At 42.1% G+C, this 22,437-nt stretch overlaps 1 protein-coding gene and 1 long non-coding RNA gene across 2 annotated transcripts in view; one reads left to right on the top strand and one right to left on the bottom strand.

Annotated features, from left to right (window-relative positions):
* Positions 1–3,609: 3,609 nt before the first annotated feature.
* The window catches only part of LOC309342485 (RUN and FYVE domain-containing protein 2), a 47,553-nt gene continuing 28,725 nt past the window's right edge, over positions 3,610–22,437 (top strand). Inside the window, exons 1-18 of the mRNA XM_081862971.1 lie at positions 3,610–3,896; positions 4,806–4,979; positions 6,589–6,772; positions 7,744–7,886; positions 8,347–8,478; positions 9,465–9,681; positions 10,968–11,085; positions 12,680–12,845; positions 13,683–13,874; positions 14,063–14,296; positions 14,636–14,752; positions 14,848–14,957; positions 16,281–16,390; positions 17,183–17,407; positions 20,486–20,679; positions 20,771–20,860; positions 20,948–21,140; positions 21,719–21,808. Coding sequence (XP_081719097.1) covers positions 3,796–3,896; positions 4,806–4,979; positions 6,589–6,772; positions 7,744–7,886; positions 8,347–8,478; positions 9,465–9,681; positions 10,968–11,085; positions 12,680–12,845; positions 13,683–13,874; positions 14,063–14,296; positions 14,636–14,752; positions 14,848–14,957; positions 16,281–16,390; positions 17,183–17,407; positions 20,486–20,679; positions 20,771–20,860; positions 20,948–21,140; positions 21,719–21,808 — 2,790 coding nt within the window. The 5' untranslated portion in view covers positions 3,610–3,795. The remainder of the gene's footprint in view (positions 3,897–4,805; positions 4,980–6,588; positions 6,773–7,743; positions 7,887–8,346; positions 8,479–9,464; positions 9,682–10,967; positions 11,086–12,679; positions 12,846–13,682; positions 13,875–14,062; positions 14,297–14,635; positions 14,753–14,847; positions 14,958–16,280; positions 16,391–17,182; positions 17,408–20,485; positions 20,680–20,770; positions 20,861–20,947; positions 21,141–21,718; positions 21,809–22,437) is intronic.
* LOC309342511 lies at positions 8,110–16,274 on the bottom strand. Its single transcript, XR_014156876.1, has 2 exons — positions 15,156–16,274; positions 8,110–8,359 (listed from the first exon to the last, which is right to left on the bottom strand). It is a non-coding gene; the product is annotated as an uncharacterized lncRNA (long non-coding RNA).

Raw genomic sequence — 22,437 nt, 5'->3', positions numbered from 1 at the left:
CATCTAATGCTGTATCTATATGAGTAAGCAGGGTTTTGTTTTGGTCAGATTGAGAGCATCTAAAACATTTTGCGTATGGACCAAGATGCACACACGTCTGCTGGAAGGTTAATGAATACTTTTACTACAAGGCCACCTTTCTGAAACAAGCAGGAATTTGCAGCTTTAACTACTTGCTATGTTTCCCCCATGCAGCATGTATTACAAAGATGAAGAAGCTGTTCTTCTCCAGATGTTGTTGGACTCCAACTCCAGTAAAAACAGTGATCCGGAATGAAAGTTGTAGTCACAGAGTGCCATAGGTTCCCCATCCCTGCTGTACGCTGCAGTATATTCTACTGCACTGAGTGATTTTCTTCTTCTGTGCCTTCTATTATGGCTCCTCTGGTAACAGGATGCAACTTTATTAATTCTTCACTTATCTCTCAACGTTGAAAAAAGTCTACCCAGCAGTGGGAGCTTGGGCTTTTCAGTCAAGTTCTAGCCACGATGCATGATGACATGGGGGCGGCATATCCTATTTTGCTGCTTGAGGCTGCCTGTGCCACACGCCCCCCCACCCACGCTGGTGCAGAAGCATCAATGCTGATTTCCAGTAAGATTTTGCAATGCTGGCATTGCTTCTCCCCCAGTGGTGGAGGTGGCAGGGCTTCCACCCTGAGGTGGTGGCATCACCCCACCTAATGGCTGGCCCGTCCCTGAGATTACAGCTTTGCTGTCCACTGTTGGCTTGGCTACGTCTTTTTTTTCAAGAGGACCTGCCCACTTTTTGCAACAAATCCTACCTATTTTGCCTATTGGTTTTATGGATAGGTCAGTTTTAGGAAGCCTGGATAAGTGTCTTCCCTTTCAATAGCAGCCTTCCAATTTCACCTTCCTATTGCTAGGAACAATTTGTATGTCTTGGTTATTTTAAAAAAATGGGTTTATTTGATTAAGAGAGTCTGATTTTGCCAAACGTAAATGCTAAAGCTTTTGCAACACTTCTCAAAATGTTTTATGTAAAGCAATATAATTTATTTTTTTGTAAATATTGTATATGGAGTATGAAACTGGTAAGAGCTATGTTACCAAATCTAGCAGCAGCTGTAAAAATCGCTTTTAGTAATAGTCCATAGCTGGGACATAACAAGTTCTGTGGTTTGGCATTTTTATTTTATTGGAATATGTGTCTTTTGACATTTGATATTATTATTGTCCAAGAGATGTATATTTTATTTTAAACTGAAATGTCTTGAATAGCAATATAACTAAGCATACCAGCCAATATAAAAGCATGTGTTTGGAATTTTATATTTTTTTTCTGTTTTATGCAGATTTAAAATGTTTGATGAAACAATATTAAAGTGACTGCAGTTAATCTCCGGCCTTATTTGCGATTTTTTTAAATGAAAACTTACAAAGGTGTATCTTCTAAACATCTTAAAAATTTTAAAAAGTATGATCATTAAGAAGACAATCAAGGCTTTTATACAAAAAAACCCATTTGCATCAAAGTTCATGTGCCACAAATTACCCAGTAGAACTTATTTCTAAGTAACTGCTCAGAATGGCAACAACATAGTTGACAATATTGCTTGCTTTTCTTGGGCTGACTGTGGAGCTTTCTTTGATTCTTGTAATCCGCTTTTCTCTTGAATGTTTGGCCCCTTTCCAGCGGCTTAGTAAAGTTACTATTGGAGAATAGTGTGTAGATCCTGTATTCACTAAATTTATAATCAAACACCTTTTTAAAAGACTGCTTATATAACAATGAAATGTAATGGATTTAATGTGACAATCGTGCTTTTGAAAGATACTTAGCATTTTTACTGCAAATAAGAAACGTTAAAAAGTTTTTTCATATTCTTTCTTCCTAATTTAACAGTGGACAGACTGTATTCAGACATGCTAAACCTTGGTTTTAGCATTATAAGAATGAGCCTGGCCACCACGCTGGGCTCAAATGCGTTCCAAATGGCTGCAAGGAGGAGATAAGAACCCGCCCTCTCCATTATGCAGAATATAAGAAGCCATTGCACACAAAACACCCTGCTGTTCAGTGCAGGGATAGCTTAGCTGTTAGAGCATGAGACTCTTAATCTCAGGGTCATGGGTTTGAGCCCCACATTGGGTCAAAGATTCCTGCATTTGGAGGGGGTGGGATTAGATGGCCCTTGTGGTCCCTTCCAACTCTAGTTGTATGACTATGAAAAAAAAAATCCTACTAACAGTATTGGTGGCGTGTGTATCCCACACCTGTATATATGTCCTGCAAATTTCTATTGCAAAAAAGTTTTCATTGAATTGGGGATTTTTTCCAAATCTGTAGGCACAGGGGTGATTCAGATTGCGTCTGCCATGACAGTGCGGTGCACCCATCAGGCTAAACATAAATCAGTACTTTTGCTTTGCCATCTGTGTCCATGCACAATGGGGATTTTTTAAGTGAGCTCAGCCATTCTGCAGCCCATTGGCACCTGGGCAACCTACTGAGGGGGCCACATGCCTGCCAGTTGTGGACAGGGCCAGAGGAAAAACAGAATGAACATTTTATTGTTCTGTTGTAGGATAGTTTCTGAACCCATCCCTCTCCATCCTTCAGACATTGGAGGCGTCTGAAGGACCCATTCAAGCAAGCTAAAAACATTCAGGGAGGGTATGAAGCAGGCCTGATGAGGTATGTGGCCTGGGGAGAGCAGGGGTCAGAGAAGCCTGGAAGGCTGCATTTAGCCCTTGGGCCTGAGGTTCCCCACCTTTGTCAGAGATGTCCCTCATTCTGGAATAAAAATGGCATCTGCTGCCTAACGCCAAGTCATACTTTTGATCCTCCTAGTTCACTATTGTCAGCCCTGCCTGGCAGGAGTACTCCAAGGCTTCAAGCAGAAATCTTTCCCAGCCCTACATGGAGACAATAGGGGTCTTTTTCACCACCCCTTCCCTAAATATTTCTGGTGGCAATTTTATATAAAAGTAGCCTAATCAACGTCAGGCCAGTAGGTGTGCCTCTCAATCCATGGTGAATTACAGTGCAGGCATAAATCGCAAAACTGTAGACATTTTTTTAATAATAATTTTTGTTAAGTTTTCCATTTTAACAATCCAATCAGATCACATTTCATATTCCAAAGTATACAAATACATCTCATATAGTCCAAATATTCTGCCAAATTATAAATTTTTGTTGGGGCTTCCCACGCTTTAAGTTCAGTGGGGTTCCAATCATCTTATGTTTCTACTGCCTTGAGATTCCAATAGTTCCTTCTTTAAATCTTCCTGTTATTACCCTTCCTTGCAAAACTGTAGATTTGGAAGGGACCCCAAGGGTCAACCAGTCCAACCCTCTGCAAAGCAGGAATCCCAACAAAAGCAACCATGACAGACGGCTTAAAAAACTTCCAAGGAAGATGAAGGGCTGTGTATGAGCCAGCACGAAAGAAAAGCGTGGCAGGATTTCACTGCAGACGAAATGGGGAGCAAGCAAGCGACCATTGCTCTTTGTTTTGAAGAAAGCAATTCCTTCCCACCCACCCACCCCGCTCGTATTCCAAGACGCTCTCAATAAGCACGAGGAAGAAACGAGTTTAAACCGTTCTTGCAGCACGGAAAGCGGAAAAGAAGAGAGACCCGCCGCTCGCGCGCAAACAGGAAAAGCCCCAAACTCCACCCCCGGCGCCTCATAGGGGAGCGCGCTTCTTACGCCTGCGCCCTCGCGGGCTGGGCGGGGGAGGGGGCTTATTAGCTCCCGTCCCGGCTTCTGGTTTCCCCCCCCTTTTTTCTTTCCCCCTTCCCGCTTATGCTTTTGGCGCCTTGGAGATGGCGGCGAGGAGGCAGGAGACGAAAGAAGAGGCGGCTGAAGTGACTCTGGAAGAGCTGATGGAGAGGAGTTTCTTCGAGGACCCGCCTCCGCCGCCGAGGTGCTTCTTGGCGGGGACTGAGCTGCAAAAGCGCGCGCCTTTCGAAGCGCCGGCGGGACGCTTCTCCCCAAGGATTCCGCTCTCTCCTGGTTGTGGGCCCCCCTCCCCACTTCTCCTGCCCTTTAGGCATCTGGAGGTTGGGTGGCGATTGGGGAGCCTGTGATTAGAGTCCCACACGTGGCTCAACTCTGATCCGTCCCAGCTAGCATGGTCGATGGTCAGAAATGATGGGGGTTGTAATCCAATGATCATGGTGTGGCAATTATGCAACAATGGCTTTTGAGGAAAGAGAGTCACATATGTATGTATATATGTATGTATGTGTACTGTATATATGTGTGTGTGTATAATCTCTAATAACAAGGGGTGATTAAGCCATCCTTTGTCGGCCAATTCTGCAAAGGATCCTCTGAAGTTGTTTTCCTCCCATCCTGGTATATTTTCAGTTTCAGGACCTAGTGAAAAAGCAGCTGGAGGAGGGATCCTTACAGAGGAAAAGCTGGAAGTAGGGGTTAAGGTCCCCTCTTAGCCCCCAAGTTCTCTCCTGCAAGTGCCCTCTCTTCCCTCTGTGTGTACAAAGGCAAACATGGGTTTTGGAATGGTTTCCCCTCTTTATGTTCCATTGTCTTATTTGGCCAAATTACTTTCAGAGGTGCTAGCATTTGAAAGCAATTTGACCAAATAATAGAAATATTAAATGGCAAAGTACTTGGAGAACAATTGTCTCTTGTCTAGAAGTGGACAAACGTAGTGCTGCTGTTTCTTTCTGCTTGGTGCTTCCGCTTCCATGTCTTAAGTGAGATTCACAGATCTTAGCCCTCAGTGGTATCTAAGCCATTCTGTTATTACGAGTGTGTGCCTGACTACTGCCTTGTACCTGTATGTATTATCATGCAACTGTAATTTTAGATTCCCAAAGAAAATTGTTGGCTTTTCGGATACAGTACTCAGCAAGGGCCTGAACAACAGATACTGCGTGTTACATGTCCAGGAAAATGGTGCTCTGGAGAAACACCTGACAATTACAGCTTCTTCTCAGCTTGATGATTTGGATACAGAACTTTGCATCCTAAGACATGACTGGTAACTTCTGTGTGACTATTGATACTGGATAATGGGCAAAATGTTCTTTATGGTTGTTATTGTACAGTTTCTAATTGTGGTTAAAAAGTTGAAAAATTAGTTCTATGGGACAAGGGATCAAAATATTTCTACTTCTTAGTTTCTCATATTAATGTCAGTAAAGGGAAGGAAGCCTTTGACTGTCCCCCTCCATGCTTTTTTAGTACATTAAGCCTTAAGGTGTCAACATTTTTTGATAGTAGTGGGGGACCTCCAGTCCAGTCTCCTGCAAGTTCCACAGTAACTTGGAGCAGGACTTTTAGTGTGGCTTCTCCTGTTCTGTGGAATACCATTCCTACTGAGGTACAACAGGTTCCCACTGTCTTCACTTTCGGGAAACAATTGAGGACATTTTTGTTCTTTCAGGCTTTCCCAGCTAGATAAATGGATCTTTTATCACAAATGTCTGTTAAGTTTTAGTTTCATTTTAAATGTATTTGTTGCTTTTGTGTTTTTTACTGTCATTAATCATTTTATGTGTAAATCGCCTTGAGACAGTAGTTTTGAAGGCGATTAATAAATTAATTCTAACAGGAATAATAATTGGGCCTACTAACCCTTTGAATTTGGCCTGTGAGGCCATTTGGGGCAGACCATTCCCCCCTGACTTAATATGATATCAGGCATTGATACTTGTTATATCCAGTTTTTATTTCGAAGATAAGTGATCTCTGATCTAAAGGCAGAGCTGCCTGCCCTTTGACCGTAAAGGATGTATAGAACAGCACATTATGTGCCTGTTTTACTCCAGGGTACATCACGGTAAAAAATCATCCTAGCATTAGCAGTGGTCTTTTAAGTACACATAGACGGAAATCTTTTATCCAAAGAGCTATCTAATGTTGTTTCGTTGCTTTTAATTAATTGCCAGTAGTTCTGTTGGAACAATTCTAAGATCAGCCAAGGGGTTGTTGGAAGCAGTATAAGCAGTGCTGTTCCACTTTCAGAGAGGGAGGCCCACTGGTGGGATGCCATTCACTTCCCAGGAGGGCTCCTTCTATACCCACAGAAAGCTTTGTAGGAACGGATAGTGGGGGAAAGACAAGTGTATATTGGGGAGTTGTACACACACAGCATCCTACACCCTCTTTCCCTTGATATGCCCCTGCCCTTAAGGGTACAGAGCTCCCTCCTGTTGGAGTGAATAGGAGAGACATTTTAAAACAAAGTACCAAACGGAAAAAATAGACAAAAAGTCACCAGAGCTGGTTGCTTCAGCTCGTGTGACTGGCTAACTAGCAATGCTTCCATCATGGTGGTTGCTTCTCTATGGAATTTCCTTCCCCAACCCCAATCACCATAGAATTGATCCCTAAAAGGACCACTACTGAATTGTTCAGAGATTATCTACTCTGCTTCCCTACTTGTCTGTGTCCATTTTCACTGCCTTTCTGTAGAAGGCCTTTGTAATCGCGAGAGTGTAGGTTGCAGTAAGTCCCTGAAAAATCGTTATAGTTTTTCTTGAATACACGATCACTTTCCTTTCCTTGGTCTATAGGTCAGTGCAAAAATCACAGATAATTTTAAAATGTGTGCTTATCAACATTGTAATCTGTCACATATTTTTCAGGATTTCTGTTCCAGTGCAGCCTGGAGATATCATTCATCTAGAAGGAGAGTGCAACGCGGGTGTTTGGATAATAGATGCAGATGGAGGATATTTGATTCTGTATCCAGATGTATTAGTCTCTGGCACTACTGTATCAAATAGCATTCGGTGTATGAGGAAAGCTATACTGAGTGAAAAGTTCAAAGTAAGTTGGGGAAAACATTGTATATTAAAATGGTTTGTTTCATGGGCATTGATAACATCTATATTAAGGGCATTGTCAACTTGTTTTAAATAAAGCACCTAGTATTATAAGTACTTCATACATAAGAAGTTATAAGTAAAATTATACCAGTAAAGAGTTTCAGAATGCTCTGGTTCACTATACTATGTTCCCTATTTACTATAGTGATAATCCAGTAGTCTCCAGAGTGCCTTTGGGGGTAATTGATGAAGACAAAAATAGCAAATAGGTGAACAGAGTCAGTATTTTCTGGAGTTGGGGAAAGACAATAATTTTAATGTGGATTTGTCTAGTGATGAACATATGGTTATATATGTGTTAAAATGCATGTTTTTATATGGTAAACTTTGCATATCATCCCAAACTTAAGTGATTGGGTGGAAAACAAACCTCAAATTCCCAGAGTACGATCTGAAGACACATAAGGCCACCACCTTGTTGAAGCTAAACAGGTCTGGGTCCGCTCGGTGTTTGGCTGAGTGACTGTGTGGGAACTACATATTGGTACTGTGATGGAATAAAAGTGGGCCTTTATTTTCATGACGCGAGAAAGGTGGGGTATAAATGTAATAAAAGAAAAACAAAGTAAATAATGATTGGTGGACTTACACTGATAGCTTATATTCAAGTAGGAAACATGGCTCCTTATTAACCTCCTAACTTGATAGTTAGTTTAATTATGAAATTGTCCTGTTGGTTCTTTCTTCTTTCTTTGATATTTCTTTTTTAAACTTAAAATTCCTTGCTTACAGTGTTTACTCAAAAAGTAGTCCTACTGTATTTAATGGGACTTACGGTATAGTAAGAGTGCAGAGGATTGCGCCCTTAGGATGGTACAATGCCGCTAAAAATGCAGTATTGTACAGATCAATTAATGTGTAGTGCATGTACATCTCTGCTAATATTTTGAGGTGGTTTCATTTTTTCCCCAGGGATGTGAGCCTGGTTTGCGTCCAATGCTAATAGGTACAATCCTTCATGAAATTTTCCAAAAAGCAGGAACAAATTTTACACAAGAGAAATTGCAAGAAATTGCCTTCTCAGTAATTCATGGACCAAAGTATCTAAAAGAGCTGTAAGTATTAGTTGTAAGAGATGAAGCGAGTGGTATACCTTTCTCTTAAGAACTTGTTCTTTTTCTTAGCTTTAATGCTTAGCAAAGGTCAGTTTGCACAGGGATGGTGGGAATTGCTGATATTGTTACCTTTTTGTCCATGTGATTGCTTGTGTGGGCAAAAATGCACAGCCATAATTGTTTCAGAGCATGCAAATAGAGTAACCTTTTTGAAGCAAAATAATTCACTTGTCATTTTTATAGTTGTATGTGCTACATTTTGGAAGAATAGTTCCCTGTAGTTACATTGATAAAACTTGGGAACGTTACAAATGCCTAAACATGTGGATATTTTTCTCTGAGGGACCACAAATAAAAAATAGATATCTGTAATGTAGAGATCTTTTCCGTTTCCTCCCTTTTTCTCTTCTGCTATCTGCCATGCAGCTTTTAATATGCTTTCCTCCTTTTGCTTCCGCAGGTACCAGTTAAATCTGAAAGAGAATGATATAATGCAAGAGATAGAAGAGTACTTTCACTTTTTCATTAAATGGGCAGAAGAGTTCATATACAAAGAAAACCATGTTTGCCAGCATAACATGCAGATAAAATGGTAAGGAACTATTCACACCAACACACTGTTGTAAAGTTGTTCTGCCAGTGCTGTAGGTGAACTTTGTTAGCTGTGTAAGAATTGCAGAATCTTTGGACTGCAAAGGACCAGAAATAAATAAAAAAATAATGTTGTACAACTTCTTTAACGATTGAGCTGGGTTGTTAACCTCCTTTCCTGGCACAGATTCTAGGTCACTTATAAACAACATGTTGTGGGGGGAGGGGATAGTAGGTTAGATCCAGACTTACCCTTTTGCAAGCAAAAGTGCTCCTTCTGTTCATGGGATATTTCCAGTGGAGACCCCCACCTGCAGAAGGTGGAGAGGAGATTTTTGATAATTTCTCCTTCCCTCTATGAATCCCGCCCAGGGGCACTGCTTAGGAAAAAAGGGGGGCTGAAGTGTACTGTGGTAACGTGCACTGTGGTAACGCTGTTTTGGCTTCGGTTAGTTAAAGTATAATTAAAAACACAAACTTTCTTACGGCTATGTTTAGTATTTCAAGTTTTTCTCCTTGGGCTTGTTTGCTATAGCTATTGCAAAGTAGCTGTCAACCAGGTTAGAGCATTTGAATGCACAAATTTCTCTCTTTCATACAAGCCATGGCTAGCTGCTATTGCATTTCAACTCAGATTCACCCGACTTTGTATTTTCAAGGCTTCATTAGTCATATCTTTTGCTGCACGTTCTGTGGTTGCTTGAATCCCTTGTTTGTTGACAACTCAAATCCAGCTAAGTATTTCAGCCCACTTGTTCTGTTACTTGAGAATGAAATCATTTTTCTCATCTGAAAGAACAAAATAATAGTAAGAGGAAGCGCTGCCTTTTGATTTGTTTGGAAGCAGTTGCATAAGAATGTAATATGTTCTGACCTGTTAAAGGAATATGGATTTTGTCCCTTCAAGTACGTATTTAAGGAAAGCTATCTCTTCGTTTTCGGAAGTAAACCTTTCCAGTTAATACACTTAATGTTTTTTTCTGATAGGCCAGGGGATGAAAAAGATGACTCCTGGTGCACTGTCAAAGTTACAGAAATCCTGGATGTAGAGGAGAATATTTGGTGCCCCAGGTTTGGCTTAAAGGGTAAAATTGATGTTACAGCTGGCGTAACAATTCACCGCAGATCTACAACTCAGTCCAAGATAATGCCTCTGGAGCTTAAAAGTGGCAAGGAATCTAACTCTATAGAACACAGAAGTCAGGTACAAATAGGAATTATAGTAATTAATTTTAAAGGATACATGAAAGGCGCTGACTAAATATTAAGTTTTAAAAAATGTTTTAAAATGTTCTTAATTGTTTTTAAGCATCATTTGTGGTGGGTTCAGAAGGTTCCAGAAGCTGATGCTGTGAAGCAGTTGCTCCTTCCTATAGGATTTGCTCTGCAGGGTTCATTGGAGTTCAGTTGGGTCTCCCATGATCCTTAACATCAACATGAAACCTTTGGCTGAAGTTGTCACCCATGTGCTGATGATACTGAACTCTTTTTTTATCATGAGAACCAGGTGTTCTGGTGGTGATTTCCCTCAGTTAGTGTCTGAGATGGACTGAATGATTGTGAATAAACTTAAGCCCAGTATAAATAGTACAGAGTTGATGCTAGTAGGAGTTCAGTAGACTGACTAAAATTGTACGTTAAGGGGAAATTATGTAGCTGGAGGAAGGTGGTGCTTGGATTCCTAGACAGGGTCTGTGCCCTAGGTTGTTGTTTATCAGATTTTTTTGTTTGGTTTCCTGTGGCCACTGATGAAAAAGGAAATGAAACTGCTGTCATTCATGTCTTTGACAATCCAGATTGGGAGATTGGATTACCGTAGTGTATTGTCTGTGGGGCTGTTGTTGAAGATACTGATAGGCAGAAACAAACTATTTATTTTGAAGCATCTGCATTTGTTTCTGGGTCCATTTCAAGGTTCTGGTTTTGTCTTTCAAAGTTTGTGTTCTGGTTAGTAGCACCTACTGTTTGATCTTCCTTAAGTTCAGTTGATGAGGTCTTCTAGAGGCTCTATCCTTCTTGGATACAGGGATTTATTTAATTTTTGGTGGTGTCCAAAGATCCGCATTTCTTTCTGTCTGTCGCTAAAAGTAGAAAATGAGAAGCCAGCAGAGTAGGAAGAATAGCAAAATCATAAGTCTGGTTGATAGTCTGGCTATAGGCCTGGCTGTTGTGCTGCACTAAATAATTAGGGTGGCTTCTGTGAATATATTCATTGTGATAACGCTTGACTGATTAAGTCCCTTGCATGATGCAGTATGCCATCCTCAGGGATTGTTAGTGGGACTATAGTTTCCTCAGCTCTGATGCTCATATTACTGGTCTTGATGCAGCCCTTGCGTGCTTATTTGTTAGTGATACATAATTTGTATGCTCACTGGTGGGGGACATATTGTGTGTGATTGCTGCAGCAAGAAACTGCAAAGTGGTGCAACTTGCTTGATACCTACATTTAACATTCCATTTTAATAGTTTTGGATTCCCCCCCCCCAGGTGGTTTTGTACTCCCTGTTGTGCCAAGGAAGACGAGCTGATCCTGAAGCTGGATTCCTCCTTTACCTTAAAACTGGAAATATGTTTCCTGTACCTGGAAATCGTATGGATAGGAGAGGTAATTTTCTGCTTGGAAAAATCCTTGGACAGTGTTGTGTTTACAATATTTCCATCTCATTTTTTCAACAATGCAATTTAATAAGGAAAATCAGATAAAGCAGAATTAAATAGTTTAAGAGCTCCCACCCACACATTTGCTGTCTTTTACAAAAAGCTTATGTAAAAAACTGATTTAACTTGGCACAGAAAAAGAGCGCGTGCCAGATGAATTTTTCTGGGGAGGTCGTTCCAGAGTGTGGGCCCTGCTACCAGAAAAGCTCTGCCTGTGGTTGGCAAGGGGACTCAGAGCAGAGCATCCAATGACAACATCGGCAAATAGAAAGTTTTTATGGGAGAAGGAAAGCCTTCAGCTGCCATGGTTCTAGCTCATCTAGGACTTACTGTATTTTTCGCCCTATAGGACGCACTTTCCCCCCTCCAAAAATGAAGGGGAAATGTGTATGCATCCTATGGGGTGAATGCAGAGCGCCATCCCGCTGTCCACCGACACTGGTTTGTAGGCTGGCGGCGGGAAGAAGCCTGCTTCTCCCCACCGCCAGCCCTGCAAGCTCGGGGGACAGCTGGGAGGTGCAGTGCGCCTTCCCGCTATCCCCCGACCTGGTTTGGAGGCTGGCGGCGGGGAGAAGCCCGCCGCCAGTCCCACAAGCTGGGGGACAGTGGGGAGGCACAGCGCACCCAGGCTTAGCTTCGCGCAGCTCTCTGCAAGCCGTGGGAGCCCGGCGCATAGAGTTGCCTGCATGCAGAAGCCTGGGCTTGCAGAGAGCTGCCTGTTCTGGGGGCTGGGGTCGGGGGAAGCTTGGGCTTCCCCCGCCACAGCCCCGCGCCTGGGGGGGGGAATAATTCCCCCGCCCTTTATTCCCCCCCAAAAAAGTAGGTGCGTCCTATGGGCCGGTGCATCCTATAGGGCGAAAAATACGGTAGTCAATTTCCGCACTTTGATTTGTGCCAGTGAAGATCTTGTAAGTGCTGAAGTATTTGTTCAGTATGGGAAGGTCCCATTATCAACCTAGTGAGGTTTTATATTCTTAACCAGCTGAAGTTTCCAAAACCTTTTCAGCAGGGAGTCCATGCAAAGCTCATTTCAGCAATTCAAGCTGGGGATTACATGGGCATGGAAAACTGTGTCAAGTTCATCTCTTCCCAAGGAAAGACAAAACTAGTGCACCAGTTAAGTAAAGGCCTCAAATTTCATCAAATGCTCAAGACAGCCTCTGGGTAGCATGGGCTCCTTTCAAAGGAAGTGTGGGATATAAATACAAAAAACAAAGAAATGAAATAATGAGTTCTAGGCTTTCTCCTAGTCTTGGAACTGCTGTGGAGGGGAATGATCCCTACTCACCCCCAGCCCTAAAGTTGAGAGGAAACTTAGGATTTGTGCAAAGCAAGCCTCTGTCGCTTCACTAGCACTGTGCCATCCAGCTTCAGATTGGAGGGAGAGGCAGAGATGTGTCATCTTGTCTCTGTGTTTCCTGGGCACTCCGAGTGGCCAGTGAGCGCAGAACCAAAGTAGTTTTCCTTATGCCTTTTTCCTAAATATTTGAAACTTGGGGGGTGGGGGAACCTGGACATCATTTTTGTTTCTCCCTCTGCAGAACTGATCAAACTAAGAAATGAGTTGGCCTTCTATTTGCTTCACACCGTATGCAAATCTGACACTGGGAAGGAGCGGACACAGCTTGCATCTTTGCCTCCTCTGATTAATGACAGTAAGGCGTGCAGCTATTGCTCTCAGAAGCAGAACTGTGCACTTTATAGCAGGTAAATTCCTTTTTAAAAGCCTGCAAGCTCTTTGCAACTGATCTCCGTTTAAAATGGCTGATGCTGTGGTTTCATTAAGGCTCCGTTTTCTACATCACAGTTTTGGACAAGGCGCTGTGGGTTAAACCACAGAGCCTAGGACTTGCCGATCAGAAGGTCGGCGGTTCGAATCCCCGCGATGGGGTGAGCTCCCGTTGCTTGGTCCCTGCTCCTGCCAACCTAGCACTCTGGCGGGAAGGTAAACGGTATTTCCGTGCGCTGCTCTGGTTCGCCAAAAGTGGCTTAGTCATGCTGGCCACATGACCTGGAAGCTGTACGCCGGCTCCCTCGGCCAATAAAGCAAGATGAGCGCCGTAACCCCAGAGTTGGCCACGACTGGACCTAATGGTCAGGGGTCCCTTTACCTTTACTTACATTAGATCCAGGTGTGAAATAATTGATTCTTTTCTGTGATCCAGATTCTGCGTAATGTCAAATGTATTATTTTGGACCACGCCATGTTGCGTTTGATTTAGTTTTCCAGCTGTGAACTATAGCAAGCAGAACTGTAGGCGTGACCCTAAATATGATAATGGTGCTACTACGATAGTGCATGCTGAAATGGTAGCTACCCTAAAAGCAGAGAGAATCTATTGATAAAATCCAGGGAAAGCAAAAGAAGTAGGTTTTCAGGGGGTAGAAGGATGCAGGCGCACTAGTGTAAGTCTGCCTAAGAATTTATATGAAGATAGCACAGACTTAATTCAAATTTTAGGCATCTATGAAGTTTCTTAGCAGAATTATCACAGGCCGTCATAATTGAAATCAGAGGAGGATTCATGTTGTGTTCTGTTTTAGGGCTGTGGAACAGCAGCAAAATCACTTTATTTCTCCGGATGTGCTTGCTACTGTTGAAAATGAGACCCAGCATCTGAAGCCCTCGCACCTGGAGTATTTCCATCTCTGGTATCTGATGCTAACCTTGGAGTCACAATATAAAGATGGAAAGAAGGGCTGCAGAAACATATGGATGATACCTGCTGCAGAAAGGTATTGGTGATTTTGTAGGGTCACTTTCAAACTAGCTACCAAAACTGTTGACATCGAGTTTTTCAGAGTAATGGCAGCTAAAAATGTAGATGAAACTTCTTTCAGTTTCTTTAAAGCAAAGAGTTATATGGGCTAGCAACTGTGTACCGTGAGCTTTCCCAAACTTCATTTGTTCTTGATTTTTGTAGGGAGAAACACGGAGACTGCATTGGAAACATGATCAGGGTGGAGTGCGTGCAGAAGGTGTCTGATGGACTGTATTTACACTGTTTCCAGCGTAAAAAGGGTTCTGCACCTGCAACAACTCTGATGATAGGAGACAGGGTTGTTGTGAGTGGTGAAGCGGACAGCACTTTGCTTGGCTTGGCAATTGGTTATGTGCAACAGGTCAACGGCTCCAAAATCTCTTGCTTATTGGATAGGTAACATAGTGCTTTACTTGTCAGGAGAGTTCATGTAATAACATGTTGTTCTTGTGTCGAACATGTATTATACAAATGCATGCAGTTAGAGTGGCCTTTGTCTCCCTGCTGCAGGTACTTGCAACTGGGAAGTGACCATTGCCTCCCTATCCAACCTGGTGCCCTCAGCATGTTTTGAATTACAGCTGCCATTAGCTCTAGACAGCATGGTCAGGGGTGATGGGAGGGCACCAGTTTGGGAAACATCTGGCGGGCACCAGTTTGGGAAAGACTTCTCAGTATATTTTCTAATACTCAGGGTCTTAGAATCTGAGTGATAACTTTTTTCCTGCCTTCCAGGAACTTGTCACGTATCCCGAAAGACACTATATTTAGGTTAGACCATGAAGAAGGAGCTTTTGGCACAGATGCTCCATTGGGAAACCTTTCTAAATTGATGGGAAATTCTCCTGCAAGGTCTGTTCAAATTTATCTTCCTTCCATGCCTAACATTTATAGAAATGTGTTTTCAATTTTTGTTTATTCCTTTCCCTCTCAATCCTTCCTTTTAGTGAAAGGCTTCGTAATTTAATAATAGACTTTCAGAAACCACAGTTCATCCAACATTTGAGCTCTGTCCTTCCTCCAGAAGCAAAGGAAACTGTTGCGAACATTCTAAAAGGTACAATAGATGCATTTTTTTATTTTAAAAACCCCTATTAAGGTCTGGTTATATTAGAAAATTGGATTTCCTGCCTAGAGATTCAGTGGAAAACCTTGTGACTGAAAATTTAAGGCACTGGATGCCATGCATTTTCAAAGAATCAGCTCACTGAAAGATAAAATAATGCTCATTTGCTGAAGCTCTATAAATACTTACTTTGCTGGAGTAAGAATGAAATGCTGTTCCTGCAGTTTTGTAGCCTGGCAAATCCCAAAGCCTGGGCATGTAAAAACAGGTGACGACTCTCAATAAGATTGGTACTTTTATCTGTATAATTCATATCCCTCCCTTTTGTCACAGGACCCCAGGGCTAATTATATAAAATACGTAAACCAATCAAAAGTTAAAAACACTATACACAATTCATTAAAAACTCACTCTGGTCTATTATTTAGAGAGTCTGTGGCTGAGCTGGAATATGAACCCAAACCCAAGCTTGGTTCTCCTCTCAGTGAATGTCATGCAGGTGTGTGTGATTTCTCTTCCTAAAGAGTACTGTATGTCAGGGAAGGCAGCTTCCCATGTGGTTAGAGGAGGATTGTTGAATTCATTGAGAGACTGAAGCTTTCTAAGCTGAAGAAGCATTCTGAATTTTACCTCAAAGCAAACAAAGAACCAATGCATGCTTAACAGCTCTTCGTGGTGGCATGCCTTATCCCAAACTTAATGGAAGTTTTCTGTTGACTTTTCAAGATGTGCTCTGCTGCAGTAATGTTCACGTTCAAAACTTTGCAAACTAGTCAACAAAAGATAATTTTGCTGTTGAGACTTTTTGGTAGTCGTTTGTGGCATATGGATTGCCTTTAAGAAGAAATGAAGTTATTTTGTTTCCATAGGTTTCCTTGCCTGGTTGCCTGGAGGCAATTTTTAGCTGAAACTGAGTTGCTGCTTTGAAGCCCAGGTTTAAAATGTGGGGTCAACGAATTTTGAAGCCAATACCAAATTTGTAGCAGGCTTGTTCTCCAGAGTATTAATTGATGTAGCAGGAAGTTATGGGACTTCCAAGCAAAGCATGAATGAGATGACCTACCTTACACTTCTTAATCAGGTTATAATCCTATGCGCATTTACCTGGAGCAACCCTTACTGAACTTAGTGGAACTAGCTGGGTAAAGGTGCATAGGATTGAACTGTGTATTCTGCCCCCGTACATGAAAATATAGCTAATCTTTTGATATTGTAAAATAGGTACCTCAATAGTCCCCTAGGTCCAGGTAATTATGTTTAAAATGAAGGCAGAGAACTTACTGTATTCACTTATTTCCCCCCCATAAATCAAAGGCCTTAATAAACCCCAGAAACAAGCAATGAAACAAGTGCTTCTTTCAAAGGATTACACACTCATTGTCGGGATGCCTGGGACAGGAAAGACCACCACAGTATGTGCTCTGGTAAGATTCCGGAAAGAGGGAACATTTGAAAAAATGGTGTTAATGAATTTTGTGCATGCAGACCATAGGACTGTAATGATTGAAACACCCAAAATGTGATGTGTAAGAAATTTCATTAAAAAACAAACTCTGCTCAGGCAGTTATATGCTTAATGTAGATATTATATATGGTGTGTTAGGAAAATGTGCTCTCTGAAGAGCGAATGTTTCAAAACCACAAATCTGCACTCAGGATTTCCACTGGTGTAAATCAAGTACTTAACTACTAGTCTATTAATACGGGAGGGTGTGTCAAATGACACCCCCATGTGTCTTAAGAAGTGTGTCAGGGCAGCTAGATGGGCTTTGGTGTACCCAGCACTCGTATATACCCCTCGCCAGCTGTGTTTGGCATGCATAGGAAGGGGCTTTGTGCATGTTTACATTTGGACATAGAGCTCTACCACACATTATTGGAGAAATCCTGGTTGGGCCAGGATCCCGCTTCATACGGAATATCTCTGCACAAACATTGATACACGTAAATCCCCTTCCTATGTGTGTTGAATGCATGGGCAGTAGTGATTGTGCCTCCCCCACACTTTGATCAATGTCCATAGTCTCAATACCAGCAGCCATCGCCCCACAGCTTCCCTAATGCCTTGCTTAAATGTAGGTGGTGGTGATCTGAAATACATGGAATTTCCTCCTACATTGACAGCTGGGTTTTAGAATTTGAGGGTGTGTGTGTGTGTGACTTGTACGAAAATGCAAATTAATGCACCCCTTATTTGTCTCCTTTCCCACATTTAGGTCCGAATTCTTTATGCTTGTGGCTTCAGTGTTCTCTTAACTAGCTTTACTCACACTGCCGTTGACAATATCCTTCTGAAGCTGGCAAAGTTCAAAGTAGGCTTTCTGCGACTGGGTAGAGTTCAGAAGGTTCATCCGGCCATTCAGAAGTTCACAGAGGAAGAGATCTGCAGATCCAAATGCATTAAGACTGTAGCTGACTTAGAGGAGCTGTATCGTAGTCAAGTAAGGAAAATGACTTTCAGGGTTTTAGAATCTCTGAGATGTATTTCAAAAAGGACTACCTGGAAAATGAACATCTAGCTGGAGGTGTCTGCCTGTTTGTAGTGCATTTAGTGCTTTATTTTCACGGCACTTAACGCTTTGGTTATGATGCCTCCCCAGATTTGCATCAAGGTACAAATAAAATGTTTGTCCGTACCAATTTTACTTACATTGAAAAAGGTAAATGTATTCAAGCTGTGTTGCATCTTTTGAATTTTGTATTTAATATGCAAATATTCATAATATAGGCTTTGTAACTGGGAGACCCATACCACTAGAGGGGGCTAGTTGTGTTGTACAAAGGCAAAATACACTTTCAGCCTTGGATTGTTCTTTATGGAATAGTGTTTCCCAGTGAAGATGTTGGCCTTCCCTGTGAGAGACTTTCTTCAATCTGAAAAGCAAATTTCAGCCATCAGATTTCATCATAAATAATTTACAGACACATTATCCCCACATTTGCAAAGCGCTGTTTTGACTTACTATTTAAATCACAATAAGGACGTGTCAGTGATGCACAGGTGCTCAGCAAGACTTGACCTTTCTGAGTTGCTTGTGATCAACTTGCACTCCCACCCCTAATTTTACTCCTCAAAGGTCTATACCATGATCAGTCACCCCAAACGCTCAGGTTAAACAACCATAAAAGCAAGAACTGCTTTTTAACAGTGCATGTATAGAGTGTATTTAATGATCTATAGAGTCAGTAGTGTTGCATTGTTTAGACATAACTGTTCTAAGCTTGAAAACATTTGTACATTTTTTTCATGCAAAAGTTACAGTTAGAAAACACAAGGTTTATAATGACGTATTGAAAACAAGTTGAAGGAGTGGGTGCGCATGGGGGTGGACATTCTCTGGCAGCCCCTAAGTGGTCGAACTCCCCAAAATTTTTTCTTTTGAATTTTTTGTATGTGGGGTGGGTGGGGGTGGGATGGATGTTTATTGGGCCTGGGAATTTGTTTGATTTTACGTTTTTGTAATTTTTACTGTTTTTTGTTTGTATTGTTTTATTGGGTTTTTTTTTAAGGTGTTATTTTGTTCTTAAGGGGAAGGGTCAGGGCTGCCGGGGAGTAGGTCCCAGCCAACAAAATGGCTGGGGCATGTTCCACAGAGGGGGATGCACTGGGACAACCGATCTCAGTGATCATTGGTAGGAGGAGGAGTTACGCTAAGACCAGACCATGTCATTACAGAGGAGGCAGGTTTAGTCGTTGTCCGAGGACTATCCCTGCCTCCGGGTCTGGTCCTGACCGGATGGATACTAGAATCAGTAAGGGATACCCACATGACCTGAAGGTGCTGCTGTGCAATGCCAGGTCAATGATTCATAAGACCACTGCCATCCATGACTTGATTATGGATGGAGGACTTGACCTGGCATGTGTAACAGAGACTTGGTTCGATGAAGCAGATGGGCCTGTCCTTGCGGCCGCTTGTCCACCAGGTTTCTCTTACACACAGCAACCCAGGTCATGTGGGCGGGGAGGGGGGGTTGCAGTGATTTTTAGGAAGTCATTAGTTTGCACCAGGCAAACTATTGCGAAGACCCAGTTTTCCGAGTGCATGTTCTGGAAGTTGGGCAATAGGGGCAGTACAGGATTCCTTTTGGTGTACCGACCTCCCCACTGCACCAAGGATTCCCTGCCTGAGCTGCTTCAGGTTGTGGCGGATGTTCTCCTGGAGACACCTAGCTTGGTCGTCCTAGGGGATTTTAACATCCATGCCGACACAACCTTACAAGGGGCTGCTCGGGACTTCGTGGAAAGCATGGCGGTGAAGGTCCTGTGTGAGTGTCTGGAGGCGGTTGGAGGATGGATGGTGGCTAACAGATTGAGGTTGAATCCTGACAAGACAGAAGTACTGTTTTGGGGGGACAGGAGGCGGGCAGGTGTGGAGGATTCCCTGGTCCTGAATGGGGTAACTGTGCCCCTGAAGGACCAGGTGCGCAGCCTGGGAGTCATTTTGGACTCACAGCTGTCCATGGAGGCACAGGTCAAATCTGTATCCAGGGCAGCTGTTTACCAGCTCCATCTGGTACGTAGGCTGAGACCCTATCTGCCTGCAGACTGTCTCGCCAGAGTGGTGCATGCTCTGGTTATCTCCCGCTTGGACTACTGCAATGCGCTCTACGTGGGGCTACCTTTGAAGGTGACCCGGAAACTACAACTAATCCAGAATGCGGCAGCTAGACTGGTGACTGGGAGCGGCCGCCAAGACCATATAACACCGGTCTTGAAAGACCTACATTGGCTCCCAGTACGTTTCCGAGCACAATTCAAAGTGTTGGTGCTGACCTTTAAAGCCCTAAACGGCCTCGGTCCAGTATATCTGAAGGAGCGTCTCCTCCCCCATCGTTCTGCCCGGACACTGAGGTCCAGCTCCGAGGGCCTTCTGGCAGTTCCCTCACTGTGAGAGGCCAAGTTACAGGGAACCAGGCAGAGGGCCTTCTCGGTAGTGGCGCCCGCCCTGTGGAATGCCCTCCCATCAGATGTCAAAGCGATAAACAACTACCTGACATTCAGAAGACACCTGAAGGCAGCCCTGTTCAGGGCAGTTTTTAATATGTGACATTTTAGTGTATTTTTGTTGGAAGCCGCCCAGAGTGGCTGGGGAAACCCAGCCAGATGGGCGGGGTACAAATAAATTATTATTATTATTATTATTATTATTATTATTATTATTATTATTATTATTTATTAAAGTTGTGTCTGACATTTTCATTATACAGCTTTTGGCAAATGCTGAAGACATGCCTCTTCACCCTGTCTTTAGACACTTGAAGTGTATTTTTTAGGGTTTACCTAACGGCAAATTGTTTTAAACTGCTTTTAACATTTAAAATCACAGCGTTGGAAGGGACCACAAGGATCGCCTAGTCCACCCCTCTACAATACAGGAATCTTTTGTTGTAACTGGCCATGAGACCTTAGGGTGAGGGGCAGGTGGTAGTAGTAGTAGTAGTAGTAGTAGTAGTAGTAGTAGTAATAATAATAATAATAATAATAATAATAATAATAGTTTTTACTCTCTTTCTAGCCTGTAGTTGCCACAACATGCATGGGAATAAAGCATCCAATTTTTACTCATAAACAATTTGACTTCTGCATAGTGGATGAGGCTTCTCAAATAAGCCAGCCGATCTGCCTGGGTCCACTATTCTATTCACTTCGGTTTGTGCTAGTGGGGGACCATCAGCAGTTACCTCCACTTGTGCAAAATGCAGAAGCAAGGTAAGAGGACATCGTGCTGACAAAAGAAGTCATGTAATATGATCAACAAAGCTTTGTGTTAGCAACGGACTGAATCTTTTTTTTTAAACAGAGATCTTGGCATGGGTGAAAGTTTATTCAAAAGACTGGAACAAAACAAGAATGCCATTGTTCAGCTGACCGTACAGTACCGAATGAACAGGTAGGTAGTTTTATGTAGCTATTGTCTAGTCGCCACATATTATAAGTGTTCAAATTTGACATTGCTTTGTTTTTTGAAACCTTTTAGTAAAATTATGTCGCTGAGCAACAACCTGGTATACAATGGCAAACTGGAATGCGGCTCTGAGAAGGTGTCCAAAGCCATAGTTGACTTGCCAAATTTAAAAGAGTTGAAATTGGACCAGAAGTTTTCTTCAGAAACATGGCTAAAGGAAACACTTGATCCAAATAACCCTGTTTGTTTCCTTAACACAGAAAAGGTAAATTTTACTTGTTTGCCCTAATAAACAGTTATTTCTATGTTCACCCTATTCATTAGGAAATTGAAGGTGAAATTGTGGTAGTCCCCTGCTTATGGAATGCTTTGCCCAGGGAGGTTTGTCTTTGTAATCTTTCCAGGGTCAGGCAAAGACATATTTATTCTGCCTGTATTTGGACAACACTAGAAGTTCTGGCTTTAATGACTATTTTCTAGTATTAGTTCTTCTGCTGGATGTTTTTGTTTCTAAACCCTTGTAGTAAATCAGTATTGTTTTAATGAATATTTGTTCTATACATTGTATGTGTGTGTATTATTATTTTTTTGTAAGTTGCTTCAAGTCTTCTTTTGGTTGTGTGACATGATGAGTAAATTTGATGAATTAGTATACTAACTAACTTCCAGTGTGGCTCCTTCCTCTTAATTGTGTGGGCTTTGTCCCCTTTAGCATAACCAAATCACCTACATGGAGATTTTTTAATATAAGGAAATCCAGTACATCTTTTTTTAAAAGCTAGCAAGCAAAATTGAACTTGCATTTTTACAGATTAAAAAATGTAGGATTTTCCCTTGGTATAGGTTCCAGCGCCAGAACTTACAGAAAAAGGTGGAGTAAGTAACATGACGGAAGCCAGACTGGTTCTCTTCCTGACATCCATGTTTATCAAGGTATCTGAAGGATTTTTGAAATGGTGTGGTCAGTTCTGAAAACTGACATGCTTTGGCCACTAACTTCCTGATTCTGTATATATACTGAGTCAATGTTCAGAGATATGCTTATTTGAGTAAACTGCTTCTATGGCATCCACTAGGGACACATTATTTAAAAAGCTAAAATAATGGTTCTCCAGTATTTCTTTCCTCTTCACTATATAGCACCTAGCTGTTGGAGCGCATTATAAGCAATTACAATCTGCATTAAAAAAACCCAAACCAAAACCCTACACTATATGGGCACTTATTCACCTGGTTTCCACCTAACTTTAAACCATAGTTTAAAGGAACCAGTTTCAATTCATTTTTGTATCTTTATATTTAATTTTGCATTTTTGTTTCTTATTTGTTCGACTTCAAGTTAATGCCTAATTATTTTGTGTTTATTATACTCCATTTTCCACGAATGTTTCTTGATAGCATATACCCCAAAATAACTCTTTTGCTAGATTTACCGTATTTTTCACACTGTTAGACACACTTTTCCCCCTCCAAAAATGAAGGAGAAATGTGTGTGCGTCTTATGGGGCGAATGCAGGCTCCTTGGCTTCAGCGATAGCAACACGAAGCCTCCGAAGCCTGCA

The sequence above is a fragment of the Podarcis erhardii genome, assembly GCF_964252035.2.
Source record: "Podarcis erhardii genome assembly, chromosome: 5".
NCBI classification, from domain to species: domain Eukaryota; kingdom Metazoa; phylum Chordata; class Lepidosauria; order Squamata; family Lacertidae; genus Podarcis; species Podarcis erhardii.
Note: the sequence above shows the minus strand (reverse complement) of the source record. Positions and strands in the feature narration are given on the sequence as shown.